The sequence below is a fragment of the Thunnus thynnus genome, chromosome 4, assembly GCF_963924715.1.
Source record: "Thunnus thynnus chromosome 4, fThuThy2.1, whole genome shotgun sequence".
Classification (NCBI taxonomy): Eukaryota; Metazoa; Chordata; class Actinopteri; order Scombriformes; family Scombridae; genus Thunnus; species Thunnus thynnus.
This window is the reverse complement of record NC_089520.1, coordinates 26,425,190-26,444,344: the sequence shown is the minus strand read 5'-3', so window position 1 is coordinate 26,444,344 and position 19,155 is coordinate 26,425,190. Positions and strand designations below refer to the sequence as shown.

Below are 19,155 nucleotides of genomic sequence, written 5' to 3'. Positions count from 1 at the left end.
GAGTTTGGCCAATGCTGCATAAGTTTTGTTTTGACCAACAAAGTCAAATAGATCCTTTAAAATGCTTAACAAGTTTTATCAAACTAATCCTTATTTGCAGAAACTCAAGAAACACATTGATGTAAGTTGTACCTTTTGTGGGGAGCTCAGATTGGTCTTGACCGCACACAAAACAACTGTGGAGTAAATCGTCACCATTTATTACTTATATCATATCTACCCTCACTTTTTATTACTTTGGAAAAATGTATTGTTTCGATTCACTAAATATGACAGAAATCTGCTCTCAGTTCTATTTGATTTTCTTACTATATAGATAAAATTTTATATTCACAAATCCAAATTCCTCAGAAATAAGCCAAACTTTTCAGAGCTGATTGTCCATATCAAACAATACATTTCCTCAATATCTGAATGTACAAACAAAAAAGCTGTTAAAACGTTTAACCACTGCAAGCTTTACAAGATATTTAACTATTTTTCTTTTAATTGTGATTGTAGACTCAATTTGTATACACAAGGTGCTGTAAACTTGTTGTATACATATGCAAATTAAATATTAGGATAATAGGATATGGCAGACATTGATTTATTCATCAACAAATCCCAAGAAAAGACCACAATCAACCATGTGACAGTGCATCTCTGAATACGGCTGAATTCAGCGTTTCCACCCTGCTGCACATGACGCCACTCAGCCCCATGTCATTTATGTGAATACTTGCACATTCACACAGACGTTTTCAATTACTCTGGCTGATTAGAGTCATGTTGAAGTTGACTTCAGGAATGAACAGATGCAACAGATGAGTGAGGGAGATGCCAGTCAAGCACAGTTTGCACAGGCCAACGGGTCTAATGAGGCAAGGCAAGTGAAAACAGCTGTGTTACTGGGCCATAGGCTTTGTGGAACCTTTTTTTCCAGTTATAAAAAGGATAAAGTCATTTCCCACAAACAGCTGGGCAGTATTTTTAGCAAATGTAACTCATGTACTATTTTCAGACACTGATCAATACACATTTGATAGTCAGTGTTTACAACAACGGATGTGGGATAGACTCAAAATAAACTATAGTGCCCATGCGCATCATAAAGAGGGAACATGCTCACTGATTTGTTAGTTTTTGGACACCGTTTATGTGTAGAGAAGTATGCTGTTAGACTTTGTCTACATAGGCAACATTTGTTAGTAGGATCAGTTCATTGTTATTTTTTTGCTTTCATGGGATTTATTGACAATAAGAAATACAGAACAATGTCGTTCTTATCCTTTTAAGTCTTATACAGATAAGCTACAGTACTCAGTCAGTGCAGTAATTAGTGACACAGTTTCAGTGATTTTGTGACACTTGTCCGTGTTGAAAACCTATGGACTGTACTGTAAATCAATAAACACTGAACACCTCAGCTTTCATTTGTAATTTGAACAAATCTCTTTTTGAGCTGATCACCACGGTATAGTGATTATTGAGTAATTGGACAACTTAGACACCATGACAGCACCCCAAGTTATTTGGAAGTATTTTAAACAAAAACTCTTCAAGCACACTGAGTTAGTGAACTGGAATAAGTCCAACAAGTGTCACTGGATGATACGTCTTGATGTTTTTATTCCCAGTTTAAGATGACTGTTGTCTCTGTGTATAGATATTGATTTAACAATACAACACAACTGGAAAAGGAAATTCTTTTCCTTTATGGACTGAGTTGCTAATCTGTATGAGCACTGACACAATGGCAAACAGAAAAGGCAAGCAATCCATTTCCTGCAAGTTACCTTCACTCAATGATCATCATAAGACAAACATCACTGAACAAATATCGTTACTTTTGCTGAACATGTTTTTCTTTATGCGTGTGACTCACATGAGTATGACAGTGGTAGTATCTGAAAAACATGTACACCATGAATATTTAAAAAATAAAGAGATATTTGAAAAAATGGGATAACACTATTTTGCTAGAAATAGTGATAAGATAGGTGATGGAAAAATGTAACTCGAGCTTGTGCGTCAGTTGTTACATTAAGTGCCACAGAGGAGAGTAAAAGTTGTACTCCTGTATTTGAATTGCAGCAAATCGGATACGACGGTGGCAATATTTTTAATTGTCCACTTCTACAGAGTATTCTGACAACAGCATAAACCCAACCTGCAATATGCCATTTCACTGCCATGCAGGAAAACAGTGAAGTGTCATATTTAGGAAAAAGCATCATTAAAGTTCTTTAGAGTCATGAGGTTTCCAAGGAGCGGATGCATGTGGGTCTGTTTGTGCACAAGTATAAATTGCCGGCGGGTCATAAATGTCACATTATGTTAGATATTACTTTAAAGCAGAGGATTTATGGCTGACCTCTTTGGACAGATAACCAGATAGTTGGGCACAACACTCACACACAAACACGTACACAGTAGAAGTCCAGTACATTAATCAAAATAATCTTTTTCAGGTTGAACTTTGTTTCCTTTTGCTAACTTTCTCAGTAGTATTCTATTTTAAGATGAGCTATGGATACGTTAGTTTCAAATTATCTGTTAATTTTAATTCAACAATTTTACAAATTCAAAGTTTGCTGTTATGATATGACTATTAAAATAAATGAGACAGAATAGTCATTGCTTTGTTTTCTGCGAGGGAATATCCAATCTGACAAATAATTCATTATATCACGTCAAATGTATCCAGCGTGTATAAAAAATATGCATCCTATACTTATCTTAACACACATCACAGGAATCCTCATCAATGTGTCATTTTGTCAGTCTTGTCAAAGGCCTGCATACTTTCAGCACGGTGAGCTTACTATCCTAATAAAAAGCCAGATTCCTGAGTAATATCTGTGTTTCCAGGAACCTGGATGAGAGTGCTTGAAGGAGCCTGTTGAGGAGCGGATGTGTGGGAGGATAGTAAAAAGCTCAGGGATCAGGAGAGGGCTTGATATAAAGGCTGACTGGGACAAGCAGACTCTCAGACCGGTGGAGCTCTGCTCATCTTAAAGCACAATTCCTTAAGCAACTGACCAAAGCTGACATAGCACGTGAGTATCGTACGGCTTCTTCTGCTTCTCTGTCTCTCCCTCCCACTCCTGGGCTTCCCCCCTCGCCCCTCTGTTACTCCTGTCCTTCTCCTCTTTCACGTCCTCCCGTCATTCTCTCACATGTGTGTACAGAGCTGTCTTGCTGTTGTAAGTATGGCCGGTTCACTCCTGCTTCTTATCTTGCTTGTCAGTGGAGCCGTTTTGTTGTTTGTTACTTGCACGCTCCCCCCTCCCGCCTCTCTCTTTCCCTATCTGTTCTCTATTTGTCAACCTCTCCCTTACATAATGACATGGGATCCCCTGTGTCCTTTTTACGGCTCTTCTAAACTTAGTTATTGTTTCTGGCACGGACACACACACGCACGCACACACACATACACACAGTGTACCTCAAGTCAAATACTGACCTATTTTGAGTGTTGCCTCTGTCATTCCTGAATTTCTGTGACCTCAGTGCCACTCACCCCTGTCTGTGTGGAAATACCTACTGTACTGCATGTCTGGATGAACCCTCTTGTTCTGTATGTATAGCTATGAACAGTATATGTGTATGTGTCCAGGACAGAGCAGAATGAGCATGCGCAGAGCAGTGGCTGGTTGTGTGGTGCTGGCATGCCTGGTGGCGCTGCTGGCTGAGAGGACAGAGGGACACATCACCTTCTTCAGCCCAAAGGAGATGATGCTGATGAAGGTAAGCGGCTCGTGTGTGATTGGACGGTGTGCAGAGGTAGGACTGGACAATAATTTGATAATAGTGTTGAATGTCTTTTTGAGTTTTGCATCACATCATACACTCCTGTGGCTCTGCTGGATGAGCATCATGATTATGTAACGTGATTTTTGCATAAAATGCAGCAACCAGAGCTGAAACCAGTAGTTGATTAATCAGTTAGTTGATTGACAGAAAAGTATTATCAGTATCGATCAAAGTATTGATCATTCATGTGTGTAATTATTCAAGCAACATTCCATATTTCCAGCTTCTCAGTTGTGAGGATTTCCTGTTTTTCTTTTTTCTTTCTTTCTTTTTGCACTGTTTTTTGCACTGTTTTTTGCACATTTTTTAGACCGAATAATCGATCATTTAATTGAGATAATAATCAATCAGATCAATCAATAATGACAGTAATTGTTAGTTGCTGCCTGAGTAGCAAATAACATATCAACATTGACTTTATTATTATTATTATGATATTTTGTCCACTTTACTCAACTTTGTAGTTATTGAACACATTCAAACTCACAGTTCTCATGAGTTTTACAGAGAGTTACAAAACACTCAAGAGGAAGGTTGCCTGCAGTGCCAAATCAGTATAAGGACCTGATAAACAGTCTGCTGCTCATGAAACAAAGTAGTTTATTGATAAGGGTTGGACGTAGGTGTCATGGCTCTTCATACTTGTATAAAATGAAAATGCACAACAATAGTTTTTCATGTTTGTGTTTGTATATGTGCATCTATTTTGTGTTTGCAGGAGCGAGAGGGTAGGAAGGACATGGAGCCTCGATCAGAGGACGGTCAGTTCGAGGAAGTCACCGTCCAACAGCTTCCTCAGGTCGAACGTGGTGGAAATCCTGTGAGTACACAGACAAACACAAGTACACACACACACACACCCACACTGGTATCACTGCTATTTCAATTAATCCACTGCTAAAAAAAAAAAAAGCCTTTAAATACAAGGCATTGATGCTTATTTTCTGTGTTTTTGTGTGTGTGTTCAGGATAAAACAGTGGAGATTGCCATCCGTCTTTCACCCAAACAGCTGGATCATGTGGCTCCGGTGCTCGAGGAGATCATCCATGAAATAGTGGAGGAGCGTCAGAAAGGTAGAAGGATTTGATTGGTGCAAGAAGAAGTGAAACTTTTTTTGAAGACTTGCACTATGGCCATGTTTATTATTTTACTATCAGAAGATGATTAATAGACACAGACTCTCAAGTGACAGTACTTTGATTAAAAGTCTCTTTGATAACCATAATGTTCTTTCACTATCTTTATCTCTGCAGCCAAATAGCGAGGCCAAAGACACGAGTGGATGAACGCTGTATAAATTCTTCAAAAAGCACTGAATGCCCAAATGTTTTATTGTGTTTTAATGAATCAGTCAATAAAGGGAAGTGATTGTGTCACATTATTGGAGCCTCTGTTGTAATTTCTACTTCTGAAAAAGCATGTCAACCCCAGCTGGCCACATGGTGTCAGCATTTCTCTCAGGAAACGTCATTTCACACATTCACTTACCTTAACTCACAGGACTCTTTTGAAAAGAAAAAAAAACATAACCACCATTTTCCAAAAAGACAATTACTCCAACAACATGGCAACTTACTTTTTAGTAATAGGGATTAACCTATACCTACCTAATCTTTGGCCTGTTATTAAAGAAGTATCCACATCAATGCAAGAAAGAGTGACAAAGCATAATTTACACATTTTAGGAAATGTTTATTTTATATACTGAACGGAAAATATTTAGCGGTCATAGTCAGGGAAACAGCTATTGAAAACATGTGTTTTATGCATTCTTTTGTGTTAAAAAATAAAAATGCATTCAGTTCCCCTGAAGATTTTAGACACAGCTCTTCACATAATGTCACAATTGTTCACTCAACAAAAGCTTTTGCAGTAAAAGGATGGAATTTGACCCCTTTTTTGTTATCACGCCTCCATTTCCACAGTTGTTTCACAGCTTTGACGTCAGTCTCTCACAGATCTCAAAGTCCTTGACTGCGAGGGCAGCATCTCGAGCTAAGGGGGCAGGTAGAACCATGGAGCAGTCGGAGTCAAAATACTTCCCAGTTATCCCCTCCGTTTCCTGTGCTACTGCACAGTAGATAGTGCTCACTGCCCCCTCTTCTGACGACTGAGAGGGAGACAAAGATGGAGAGGAACTGTGAGAGTACAGTCAAATATATTATTGAAACATCTATGACCACCAATGCTGATAAATATGCGACCACAAGGTTTGTGTAATCTCTGCTCAGATTCATATCTAGTATAACCAATTATTGAGCGTAGTCTTGCCCAGTAGACACACATCACAGATACTGAGCAGGCAGGAAGCAGGTTAAGTGTTAACTGTGTAGATCAAGAGTTTGAACACAGTTAAAATATTATTAAAGCTGCAAGCAGTGTTGAACGGGCCCTCGCACCTCCACGTACGTCGGGCCACGACGCAATTGAAGGGCTTCTGTCATGGGCATGTAGATGTCTTCAGACCTGGGCTGTTTTCAGACAGTGCAAGAAGGAGATAAACATCACTTCCTTTGTCCACTGTTTAGCCTGCTGCTGGGGCTGCTTTGCTGCAATTTTTTAAGGGGCACTATTCAGCCAGTTTGCATCACTGATGGAATATTGTCATGTAGACGTCCTCAGGCCAGGACTCTTATCAAACATGTAAAGTTTGGTGCAGACTGCAGCATGTACAATAAAGTTATCGCAACTTCCTCTGTCATGGAGAAGCATCAAATCTAAATGGTGTGAAGATGAGAATTTTCTGCAGGGTGAGACATGTCTGTCTTGCTCACACCTGTGGCATCAAAACTTATGCCAGTTTTGGGCCCATTCACTTGAATTTCAATCAGTAAACAAAACTCTTGATGAGTTTTATGTGTAAAACAAATTAGTTTCCTAATTTTCATCAAGTTTATTTTTAGAAAAGTAAAGACTTTTAACCCACATGACCTGGTCAAAGTTTGATTGAAATGTGTACTGTCAGGTGTGTAGAGACAATAAGTAACTGCAGCTGGACACAGAAAAATACTCATATATTTGAATGGAGAGTGTGAGTGAACCGCTAGGTGCTTGGGCCCTAATAAAGGAAAAACTGCAGTACAGAGCTACAAATGTTAGTTTTGATTTTATTTTTCTGCAGCACTTTATCACTAAACTGTCACTCTCACTTAATGAGCTCCATTCAACCCCCACACCCACCCCCCCCCCCCCTCCTATTCTCTCTCTCTCCCTCTCAGTTGGAGAGGAGAATGTCACTCTTCTTGTGAAATATCCTCATAAATCCCATGACTTTGGCCAAATCCTACATTAAAAATCACATTGTTGTGTAGGAAATTTAGTCGCGAATCTATTGATACAGGTTTCAAAGTGGTCAGACTTATAGTTTAGACATCAGAACCATTTGTTTGACACAAAGTCCATGCCTAGAGATTGCCTCCCCATTGGTTTACATTGTAAGGTGTGATGTGGCACTACAACTTTCAGGACTTACAATATCTGAACCGTTCGAGTTATTATAAGGTTTTTAACAACTTTTGTTCAGCACAGTGTCATAAGTCATGTATTCAAGTTTGAAGCTGATACCATTAACGCCCTAGGAGGAGATAGCGTTTCTTGGGGGTCCAAAATTGGCGCAAAGTCATACTTTGATGGGCATATTGCGGACTTCCTGTTGGATTTAGGTCAGGGGTGTCAGCGTATGATTTGTAGGTCTTGATGAGACGAATAATTGAGTTTTGGTTCGATCTCTCTACAACATTCCTATGGACCGTGGCAGCCATATTAGATACATAGGTGGCGTTCTTGGGCACGTTTTGGCACTTTGGCGGTTAATTTTGACATTTTATCCAATTTTTCACCAGAACTGATGTGCGTGCCAAATTTGGTGAGTTTTTGCATATGTTTAGGGGGTCAAATTTAAGGTTGAAGTGGCGGAATAATAAAGAAGAAAGAAACAAACAAACACACAAAATACAATAGGGTCTTTGCCCCTTTGGCGCTCAGGCCCTGAATATTAAACAGAAACACTCCAGTAAAAGATCCCATATGTGAAGCTCATGAAGCAATGATGAAGCAACCAGGCATGAACAAGTGAAATGGCTTATTAAATGTACAAGTGGTGTATGTGAGCATTTGCATGTGATATACTAAGTAATTCTATTATTAGTGAATTCATTTAAAGGCCCTGAAAACCTATTTTCTCAACCAGCTTCTCACTATGCGTGATGGGATCCACATGAATACACTATTGTCTTAGAACAGTTTGGGTTATTTCACATGAAGAAGGTACTTTCATGCATCAATCAGGATTTAGAAATATTTGAATTTGACAGTTGTGAGGCTGTTTGATCTGTCAATCAAATCTAATCAAATCACACCCACACAGTCCTACAGAGGCCAATCAGCAATAGCTATAAATATTTATCTATAAAATGCAATGCATTGCATTGTGGGATTGTCAGCAGAAAGTAGAGTCCATGTTGTCCAGAGATACAGTGCACTAGGCTATATAGTGAACAGGGAGTGATATGGGAATTTATAATTTACGATGACAGTCCGCACTTCATCTTTAACATATTTAATTTTAAATCCCACATCCTGGAGTAGATAGAGCCAAAAACAAAACCAACAACAACAACACCAACAGTTGTAATTGCTTGTTCCTCATATCTTGTGCTGACTGTTGTGCTGCATCTGGTTTACTGAGAGTCAAAGACTTCTTTGAAGAAAAAAGAATTCCTGGAACAGTGATTACTTGCACCAGGTTTTAAATTTAGTTCATTGTATGAGGTCTCTACCATGAAACATGTGGTAACATTTACATTTGTGGTCTTGGGTTTTGGCACAATGAGTTTTCATTGTGCACAGTGAGTGTTCTAGCAGTCAAAGCTATTCATTAAAACAACATACTGCAGACAGTTAGACACTGATCCATGCATACTTCTTTTAATCAAGGTTTGGGCTAAATTACATATTTTTTCATTCTTATCAGCTGTAGTTTATCATTTCAAGGTCACAGAGGTTCCATCTGCATTAGCAGTAAGATTTTTAAGATTTGTCCTTTATATTGAGTTTTAAACAATCTGAAAGCAACACAAGTATTCAAACAGCCTAAATTTATGTTTATATATATTTATATATCTATTTATATGTGTGTTGTCACTATGAGCACGAGTGTCTGTGAGTATACATACACTATTATGTGCATGTATGTTTCAATTCTTTGCTCTGTATTACAGGGAATATATTAATGCTCTAAGTTGTTTTCAGATATGATTTAGAACATTAATATATTGCCTGTAATACAGGTCAACTCTCTTCGCTGGGGCCACATGCTTTTACTTAAGTGTGTTTCACAATAATAAAATTCATCTGATAGTCACGGAGGGTTTCTAGCTTTCCCAGTTGAGGAAATTGCAGATTTCAATCTCGTCTCTCTCTTGGTTCTGGCTTCTTAAGAAACCGGGCCTCTGTCACACTAAGCATGCTCAGATCGGCATAATGGGTACCTTAAGAAAAATTTGCAATAATGATTCTGCTAAACCAGTCTCTCAGTTTGCAGTGTATACTCAGGGAGCTGGGTGAGAGTGGATTTATAAAACAGAACAACACATTCAGCATGGACAGTAGAAAAGCTGATGGCAATGAGCGTGGATACATTATGGGTAAAGCAATAAAATACAACAATTTACTCACCTTGAAAAAGAAAAATCCAATTAAGTTGAAGAGAAAACGAATCATGAAATGATAGTGTCTCATTACTTCTGTTGTGACAATACCAGGATGCACAGAGTTTGCAGTGACTCCTGTACAGACACATACAAAGACACACATATATTCAGAACACAGAGAGAAAGAGAGAGTGACAGAGAGAGGTAAAGAGAAACTGTAAGTAAGGGCAGTAAGTAAGGGCAGTTAGCAACTCAGCAACAAGTCTTTGAATGCAGATTTATTCTCTAGATTGTTATTTATGGTCTTTTGACTCAGCTGGGAAAAAGCTAGCATGCCGACATCTGTGTTCTTTATGGAGATTAAAACTCAAAAGGACAGACAGAAGACATAAATGTTTATTTTGCTTTCATTTCTCAGAAGAACATGCTGTTTATCTGTTTTGTCCAATAGAATATACATGAGGCGTGATGAAACCCACATGAACTTCGCTGAGCTGGATTTACATAAACAAACTTATGCTTGCAAACAAAACCTGTTTTATGAGCAGTGTTTGACACAGATGTTGTTGTTGTTCTAACAGTCAGCATATAAAATAACTCCTCATTCAACAGAAAGACCATACATTAGCTATACTAGTGTATGATAATCATAATCATCTTCATTTAAGCATACCTGTGCCCTGCAGCCTGCGTGCTAGCTCATTGGTGCAGATGATATTGTGCAGTTTAGTGTGGTTGTAGACTTCATCCATGTGATAACTGAGGTTCTCCCCATGAAAATGAGAAAAATCCACTTTACCCCTCTTGTGGTTGACTGAGCTAAGGGTGACAATACGTGCCGGAGCTGATCGCTTCAACAGGTCTGCAATAAAAGACATGCAGAAGAGAATATTAAGAATATTAAGCTTGTCATGGAACAGATAGAGCATTGTGTAATTCCCTTTTTGGGACATTTTTGCCTTTTTGTGATAGCTGACAGCGTAATAATAAATAGGAAATCTTAGGGGGAGAGGGCTATGACACACAACAAAGATCTCATTGTGGTTACGTAGTATGCACGTTAACCTTTAGACTGCTCTGTAATCAACATTTAACACAATATAGCTGCTGTATTAAAAATAGACCACATAGTCTTACCCAGCAGCAGATTAGTGAGGAGAAATGGTCCCAGATGATTGGTGGCAAAAGAAGCTTCAAACCCATCTTTGGTTATCTGCCGGGGTAAACCTAATAGAAGAGTTAAAAAAAATGTGTTACGCAAGTTAGATAGTACAGACTCGTTTGTGCCTCTATACTCCTTATCACTCTGAAGGACATTACGTTGACTTATTAACTTTTATCACTGGACTTGAAGGCCAATATGGAGGCTGAACTTGGCAACTGTTTTGGAACTGTGCCTGTGTCATCCAGTAAACGGCAAAATTCAGTTAACTCTTGTTGACTCTTGTGTTCTCCAAACATACAAAACTGCAGAGTGCATGCTCAAAAGAAATTAATTTATTCCTGCTGTGGGTGCATGTTTCACCTGATACTCCAGCATTGTTGACGAGGATGTGAAGAGCTTTCTCTTCCTTAAGAATCCTCTCAGCAAATTCCCTGACGGAGTCCAAAGACGAAAGGTCCACCAGATGCAAGTGGACATCAGAGTTTCCTGTTTTCTTCCGGATTTCTTCAAGAGCTGCTGTCCCCCGGGACTCACTTCGACAGGCCAGGATAACACGGGCCCCACGACGTGCAAAGTCTAGAGCAATGAACTTCCCGATCCCTAGCAGGAGTGGAAGACAGCAAAAATGAATCTGCACTAGCTGATAACAAAATTGTCCATAAAGCAGATAGCAATCAACAAGTGACTTTTTGAAGTGGGAATAATACAAATCGTTGAAGAGAGCAAATGATGACATACTGAATGTTTGAACTGGGTGTACTACAGGAAATGTAGGAAATGACCAGCTAATCCTGTTCAAGCATTAATGTCCAAGCTTTAAAATCTCAGTCCTGTCTCTGTGGAATTTGCATGTTCTCCATGTATTTGTGAGGGGTTGTTTCTTTCCAGAGACATGCAGCTCTAGCAAGTCATCCGCTTAATACAGTCATTTACAACATGGTATGTAAAGCCTTTGAAAAAAGCTCATGATAAAAAGATATATGAGTAATCTTTCCTTCAAATCCAAGGCCTTCTGAAACAGTGATGCCCATAGGCACCTGAGCAATGGAGTGGAAGTGGAGCAAATGCATCCCCATTATTCAATTAGGGGGAGCAAAGTTATGGTTTTGCTACCCCACTTTTTGTCTTTTTAAAAATAAACTTATCATCATACAGTCCCCACATTCATGTCATTATATTTAAGCAGCCCATATCAATGATCATTTTTTCTATTTTCAGCAACGAACAAAAACAAGTAATCATGTTCAACAGTCAAATGTTCAGCGGTGGAAAGTAACTTCTTTAGACTTATACTTTAGTTTCAGTTTTAGTCAGACTTCGGATGTACTTATTTTTAAATATGATGAAGCATCACTCTGTGTAATGATCTCTCATCCAGCTGCTCTGCACTGTGCTCTCATTATTATGATTATTCTCTTATTTTCTCATAAAGGCTAAATAAGAGCTTCGAGTTTATGCTAAGGGGCAGTGAGGCTTAGTCCTCACCTAAAATGGTCCTTATAAGTACAAAAATCACCTTCTGAGTTGTGCATTAAAATAGTCCTTGATATGAGATAATGTAGGTTAAAATAATCTGCTTTTGAAGTTATGATTATTCATTCCTGTATAACATTAAAATTACAATAGCTACCACTAGAACCTGTGTGTGGGATTGGAAGTAGATAGTTGTTGTGAGGCCATTTAATTCATCCAAATTCTTTGTACTTTGTTGCAATTGTTAGAATTTGAAGATGCCTTGTGAGTATTGAGAACAGTAGCCCTCAGGTTTAACATTGTTTAACCAGGTTTCATTATACAGATCATATTTGAAGATGTCCTAGTAGCCTGCAAACCTACTGACATTTTAGGCTAAATAATGATTTTATAAATATAATTTCAAATTTGAAATAGCCATTCCTCTAATAATCACTTCCTGTCCTCATCCACCCAATTATAAACTGTTCTTGATGTATTCTTGGTTTTCATAGCATCCTCAATCTAACTAATCTAGACTAGAGGAGGTGGCTGTTTCTTAACTTAATCCAAGAGGTTTGGTGGTGTAGAAATGCAGGAAATTTGTTTTAAATTCCATTTTTTGAGGGGAGGACCCCTGGGTTGGCTGGGTCATGAGAAGCTTCTCCAAATTTTCCAAAACAGAGGAGGAGTGAAGGGACAGAAGATAAAGAACATCCTGGCAATAAAAGATGCGGGTAGTGAAAATGCAACGGTTATCCTTCAGCTTTATTGGGGAGGTTATTTGAAGATTTTATTGTACCTAGATAGATGTTCATTTAAACATATTTGATCAATATTAAGATATAAATTTAATTGTCCTTATTTGCACAAGTATACAACAATACTGCAATCATGTGCTTAATCATTGATCTACACACACCAAAAACACTGCTCTTCCACAACCTGTTTTACTCCCTGTTCTACCGTTGCACCCATACTGGACTAAATATTCTCTTGCTTTATGGCCTGTGTTTTAGTGTGACAACATCAACATCAGGAGGGAGTGTATCCTCAAAAGCCTTGTTGTCTACCTCAATGAGGATCCATACTCTCTCTTCAAGGAGTACCTTGTAAGTTTGTGTTTTCTGTGTAGTGCAGAGCAGTGCTCCCAGTTACTTCCCTCAGTAGCACACTATTATGGAATAGGATGAGTTACAATATTAATGAATGTGTAGATATCTATTAGTGATGTTAAGCATTGTATGTATTTTATATATATATTATATTTCCAATTAATTATACATTTGAGTTGAACAAACACAAATCATTTTAACTACTTTAATGTAGTTATTTTATTTAAGCTCTATTTGACACAAATGAGTAGAACTAACTTGATTGAAGTATATTACATAGATGTTTTTAGTTTGAGTAGGACCAACAGGAGAAAAGCAAGTTGGCCAAACTCAAATACATTATAATGCAGAGATGTACATATATTTATTGGATGGAAATTCTGCCTACAATTTAATTGAGTCCCAGATCCAGATGAGTGCTTTAACAGTCCTCTACACCTCGTGTCCCACATAAAACATGAAGCTTTTGTTGGAGTTTACTGACAAAGTTTTCTGTATGATGCATACCTGTAAATTTTTCAATGATCCAGCTATATTCTGCTATCACCTTGATATCAAAACTAGTCATAGAGGAGATAATAATCTAAATCCTTGGAACAGCAAGGAATTTGCTTTGTTTTAATTAAGAACCAATTTATGGTTAACGCCAAATTCTTCCGTGGGCAAATTTTTGTTAAAAAGAAATAAGAAAGATAGAAAAGAAAAATTAGACACACAGCAGCCTGCAGTGCTGTCTGCTGCAGTGTTTTTGTTTTTTGACACCATTACTGTCTGATAAATAGCTCTGAAATAAGTTACAGGCATCGCTATTGAAGCTGAAGATAATGTTTGTAGTAAGTAAAAGATGATCAGCTGTATCAAAGGCTTTTCTTAATTGCGAAAATATGGAGGCAGGGTGTTTCTCATTGGCTGGTTTCTCATTTAAAACTAAGATAACAGATTCAGGTTGATGTGAACCATGCAAACTCCTCTTTTGCTGCTTTTATGCAGAAGGACCACATGAGTGCATTTCCAACAACACTGTGGATTATGCATGAACGATTAGATATGCAATACATGTTAAATATACAGTGCTGTGCAAATGTTTTAGGCACTAAAAGTAAAGTTAGAATGCTATGAATTGTTTTAATTTATCAATTAACTTCTTACAAAGTTGAGTAAACAGCAGAAACCTAAATGAAATCAATATTTGCTGTGAGCAGCTTTGCCTTTAAAACAGCAGCAGTTCTATTCGATTCACTTTAGCACAGTTTTTCAGGGTAACTTGCAGGTAGGTTGTTGTAACCATCCTGGAGAAAGAATGTTCTTCTGTGGATTTCTTATTTAGGCCATCTCAGGTGCTTCTTCATGTAGTCCCAGATTGACTCCATGATGTTGAGATCAGGGCTCTGTGGGGGCTGTACCATACCATCTGATGCAGGACTCATCATTCTTCTTGTGGCTGAAAATAGTTCTTTATGACTCTAGCTGTATGCTTGGGGTCGCTATCATGTCATAAATAAATTTGAGACCGATCAGACACCTCCCTGATCGTATTGCATAATGGATAAGAATCTAAACATCTAGGGTGCCTAAAACTTTTGCACAGTACTGTATATTGTATGTAATATGCTATGGAGTGATTAGTGCAGATAGATCTTTAAACTTTCCAACAAAACAGAAAGCCACAGTTCGCTGAATGCATGACCAATAATTGGAATTTCCTACTTAATGCCAAACAGCAGATACATTCATACGTTAAAGACAAAGACGTGGTTTTTTAGTGTAGTCAAATTTAAGAGGAATTTGTGAGTAAGTCCATTCAGCATTCTGCCAGGGCAGCGCTGACCTCCGCTGGGCATTTCTGCACCCCTGTTCAAACAGATTAAATCTACAAACAGCTATGTCACAATCACTGAAATCATATCAGATCTTGGTACAAAGAGTCACAAAACATACAGCCAATTTGGGTTGTTCAAATAAAGAGCCCTGGGTCTTTCTAGGTTGATGTGATTGTGGATTGTCCAGAGGAATTGTCCAGAGGTAAAGACTTAAGCAGCAGAGATAATGGTACAGAGAAGAATTGATTGAAAACATAGCAGAGCTTTTTGGGCACTGAGTAACATGTCATCACAACAGATGGGATAAGTCAAGCAGGGTGAACAACACTAACACAGTGAGAAAAAAAACATTAGAAACCAAGCCCTCTTTTCCTTATGAAAAGACATAACATTATCAGGATTATTTTAAAGTAGAGTTAAAGTTTTTTGTCATCGTAAAGTTTCACTTGTAACACAAATGTTAACTTAACTCCAATATGTGTTTAACAAATACATTTTTAATACATGTTATCATGACTTCATCATTAGAGCTTTAAGACTGTTTCATGGTCACAAATGGCATTTCCTGTAAAATCCATGTGGTATTATAAATGAAACTTGTGAACCAGAACTTTAAAAGTGGATAAATAGAATTTGCACCCATGGGTCATAAGTTTGTTCACCCTTGTTACAATAGCAGTATTCCCACTATAATCCAGTATAGACAGATGGTTAGTTGATCTCATATGGTATTCCTCTGATTTGTGTGTGTGTGGGATTAAGTAAAATATTTACTTAAAAGTTTATTTATTAGTAGGGTACAGCAAAATCAATACACCATGGCTCGCAGCCGTGCATTATCAGCCTGGACATGGGAATGAACCAGTGACACTAACCTGTGTTGGCTCCTGTCACTATAGCGGTCTTCCCTTTCAGCTGCACCGTACAGGCTTGCGGGTCCCAACTCCCTCTCCTCTGGATGCGCACAACCAACGCCAGCAGCGCGGTGGAAACTGCCCACAGCGGGTGATAAAGTATATCCAACCAAGCCATCTCACTGCCAGAAAGAAACGAAAAGAGAGAGCCGCTGGCCAGTGCGCGACAACTTCTTATACGTCGGAAGGGAGGGGGCTTGTGATTTTCAATAACTCACTACTTCCCTCATGAGAGCGTCCGGTTTTAATTATCTTCACATTGTTATATAAACTCTGAACGTCGTGAGGGTATAAAGTACAGATTACTGCAATTCATGAGTTAGATTCTGTTTCGTCAGCGCATGTCCCATTACTGGAGAGATAAATACTGGTTTAAAGTTTAAGCCGAATTTAGAGACGCCAGCCAAGTGCCACGTAAATTATCTTGTTTATCCAAATGTCAGAGTCAAATCAAAGTTAGTATTTCTGTCTAGTTTGGCATTACTTGAGGGTTTGTAGTCAGCTACTGCAATATGGATGTTTCTCCGGGCATTTTTAAGTCCCAGCAGTGAAATTTGGGATTTATGTTAAAATATAGGCTATATAATGCTTGATAAATATATACAGCGTTATTACACATCTTGATATAAAAAATAATAACTAAATAATGTGATTGAATAAAATTTATGAAATGTGTCATGGGTCCAAACATCACTTTCAGAGAGAGACAAATTCAAGGTGAGTTATATATTATATTGCAAATACTGTCTATTGTAAATTTAACATAAACATGTCATTTTTGCAACCATATGTGACCTGCCTAACTGGACGGTAAGGCTAATCCCACCTTAATCCGGGCTCCCCCCAAGACCACCTACTCTATACAGGTCAACACACAGATAGGGTGATGTCAGGTATAATGGGACATATAAGCTTTGAGGCACTTTGCTCTTTAAATATTAGCAGCCAATCACTGAAAAGGTCATTGAATTGTTGCTACAATACTACTTAACATAAAACAATCATTTTGATTTGTCTGTGGTACCCAGGAAGTGTGTGGCAAAACCTTCAAGGTCATCAGGTATAAGCATTTGAAGCACCGTCCCATTTTATCAAACAGTGTTTCGCTTAGCGATTTCAGCTTAATTGGGACAGTTGTGTAAGTGTTAATATTTGCAATAAGATTGTGATTTAATCAATTTTATAGGCTTTTTCTTGTATTATTTTGACCATGTCACACATTTTGCCTCACACATATACACAACACGCTAAGCTAATGTACATTAGCCTAGGCTAATCTACATTCTGGTTCAACAATTTCATGAAACGTCACAAAGAACTGAAGATCAAAAAACCTGAAGCACTGTCTGCAGCAAGGGCTGCGGGCCTGAACCCAGTGGTGGTGGGAAAATGGTTTGAGGAGTATGAAGCCCTGCTCACAGAACTAAACATCATGGATGTTCCCTCACATCTGTGGAACTGCGACGAATCAGGACTACAAGACCAGTTCTGCTCCACACGGGTAGTTGGGGAAGTGGGGAAACAGTGTGTGGAAATAACGGCTAGAAATAACGGCTAATGTGCGTACACATTAGCCTAGGCTAATGTGTGTGTACATTAGCCTAGGCTAATGTGTGTACACATTAGCCTAGGCTAATGTACACACACTAATGTACACATTAGCCTAGGCTAATGTACACACACATTAGCCTAGGCTAATGTGTACACACATTAGCCTAGGCCATGTCACACATTTTGCCTCGCACAGATACACAATATGCTAGGCTAATGTGCATTAGCCTAGGCTAATGTAGGTAATAAAAGTTGATCAGAGTTTATTCATTCATGCTAGCTCTGTTCACTTGCTAGCTCTGAACAGTTTAGTAGCCTAAAATTAACATTTTGTAAAACTATTTATTGTAGACATGGTACCAAGGAGAGAGACAGGGAAGAAAAGACAGGGAGAGAATGTCAAGGTAAAATACAATCAGTGGAGAGAGGACAGGATGGAGGGTGCCATTAAAGAATATAGGGAGACAGTGGAGGCAGGGCAGAATCCCAAACTAAGATTCTTGGCAAGGGCATGGAACGTGCCAAAGTCAACTTTGGAAAGACGGGTCAATGGGAAGATCAGTGGCTCCAAACATGCCTCTGGCAGGAAACCCTACCTGTCAGAGGCAGCAGAAAAAGAACTTTCCAGCATAGTAAAAATGCTATCTCATCGTGGTTTCCCCTTGGGCAAGAAAGATATTCAAAAGCTTGCTTTTAGCTTTGCCAAAGCTAATGGCATTAAATGCTTTTTGGAAGCTAAGGGTTCAGCTGGTTACCACTGGTTCAACAATTTCATGAAACGTCACAAAGAACTGAAGATCAAAAAACCTGAAACACTGTCAAACTACGTTTGATACTTAGTTCTGTCTTCTGTCTCTTGATTCCCCTCAGACCAAGCCAGTGACATTCATTGACCTGATTCCCATTCCAAAGAGAGAGAGAGGGATCCAAAAGAGGGCTAAACCCCCCAGCTATCGACTTACCAGAACAGAACATTTCGACTATGTTTCTGCAAAACCTAACAAGAAGCCAACAAAAACCAAGAAGCCAACAAAGGCTAAGCAAGCAGCCAGCCAAGCAGAAAGCCAAACCTGCAGCAGCCACCCCTGTGAGGTCTGTAGGAAAACGTATGGGGACAAAAGTGACCCAAAGGTGACAGAGGAGTGGATTAGCTGTCAACAGTGCCATTGCTGGTTCCACGAGAGCTGTGGGGAAGACTATGGCATAATGGAAGATGAGGGGTTTGTCTGCAAAGACTGTGTATAATTTCACAGTAGCAGTAGGCTACGCACAGTAGGCCTATGAATGGTTTCATAACCAGTATTCTGGCTTGTTTCACTGGGAAGTTCAGCCCTTTTAAGTTTTAACAATTAAAATTAAAACCCAAATAACATAGTGGGATGAAATATGATGAATATGAAATATGAAACTTTTAAGAGTTATGTTAAGGTTTAAGGTTAAATCATTTTTTAATTATTTTTGTATTCATACAACACCTGATTCCCTATTTTACTCTGTTCAGCCCTTCTATTACTATGTTCAATTGTACTATATACTATATGTTCAAAAAAAAAAAAAAAAATTCAGCTGAAAATGAATGTCCCAATCCTTACCAGTTGTCCCATTTTACCTGAACATGCCAACAACGTGAGAGAAGGGGTCTTGGTGTGTTTGAAGGTCTGTAGTTTCTAAGCAAGTATACTTTACAA

The 19,155-nt window shown here is 38.5% G+C and overlaps 2 protein-coding genes across 6 annotated transcripts; one reads left to right on the top strand and one right to left on the bottom strand.

Moving 5' to 3' along the window:
- Positions 1 to 16: 16 nt before the first annotated feature.
- On the top strand, positions 17 to 5,180 carry mlnl (motilin-like). Of its 4 annotated transcripts, none has more exons than XM_067587955.1 (6): positions 17 to 121; positions 2,854 to 3,041; positions 3,602 to 3,732; positions 4,517 to 4,618; positions 4,767 to 4,872; positions 5,053 to 5,180. In XM_067587955.1, the coding sequence occupies exons 3-6, from the start codon at positions 3,613 to 3,615 to the stop codon at positions 5,058 to 5,060; spliced, it is 336 nt and encodes a 111-aa protein (XP_067444056.1). In that variant the 5' UTR covers positions 17 to 121; positions 2,854 to 3,041; positions 3,602 to 3,612; the 3' UTR covers positions 5,061 to 5,180. The 4 variants fall into 4 exon arrangements, with proteins under 4 accessions (XP_067444056.1, XP_067444055.1, XP_067444057.1 ...); XM_067587954.1 differs by lacking the exon at positions 17 to 121 and adding an exon at positions 811 to 868; XM_067587956.1 differs by lacking the exons at positions 17 to 121; positions 2,854 to 3,041 and adding an exon at positions 3,090 to 3,188.
- Positions 5,181 to 5,470: 290 nt separating this feature from the next.
- Positions 5,471 to 17,360, bottom strand: zgc:64106 (uncharacterized protein LOC393348 homolog). 2 transcript variants are annotated; one of them, XM_067587952.1, is made up of 7 exons: positions 17,251 to 17,360; positions 15,878 to 16,038; positions 10,976 to 11,215; positions 10,588 to 10,677; positions 10,124 to 10,312; positions 9,476 to 9,585; positions 5,471 to 5,909 (listed from the first exon to the last, which is right to left on the bottom strand). In XM_067587952.1, the coding sequence occupies exons 2-7, from the start codon at positions 16,032 to 16,034 to the stop codon at positions 5,730 to 5,732; spliced, it is 966 nt and encodes a 321-aa protein (XP_067444053.1). In that variant the 5' UTR covers positions 16,035 to 16,038; positions 17,251 to 17,360; the 3' UTR covers positions 5,471 to 5,729. The 2 variants fall into 2 exon arrangements, with proteins under 2 accessions (XP_067444053.1, XP_067444052.1); XM_067587951.1 differs by lacking the exon at positions 17,251 to 17,360 and having other exon boundaries at positions 15,878 to 16,189.
- Between the last annotated feature and the right edge of the window lie 1,795 nt (positions 17,361 to 19,155).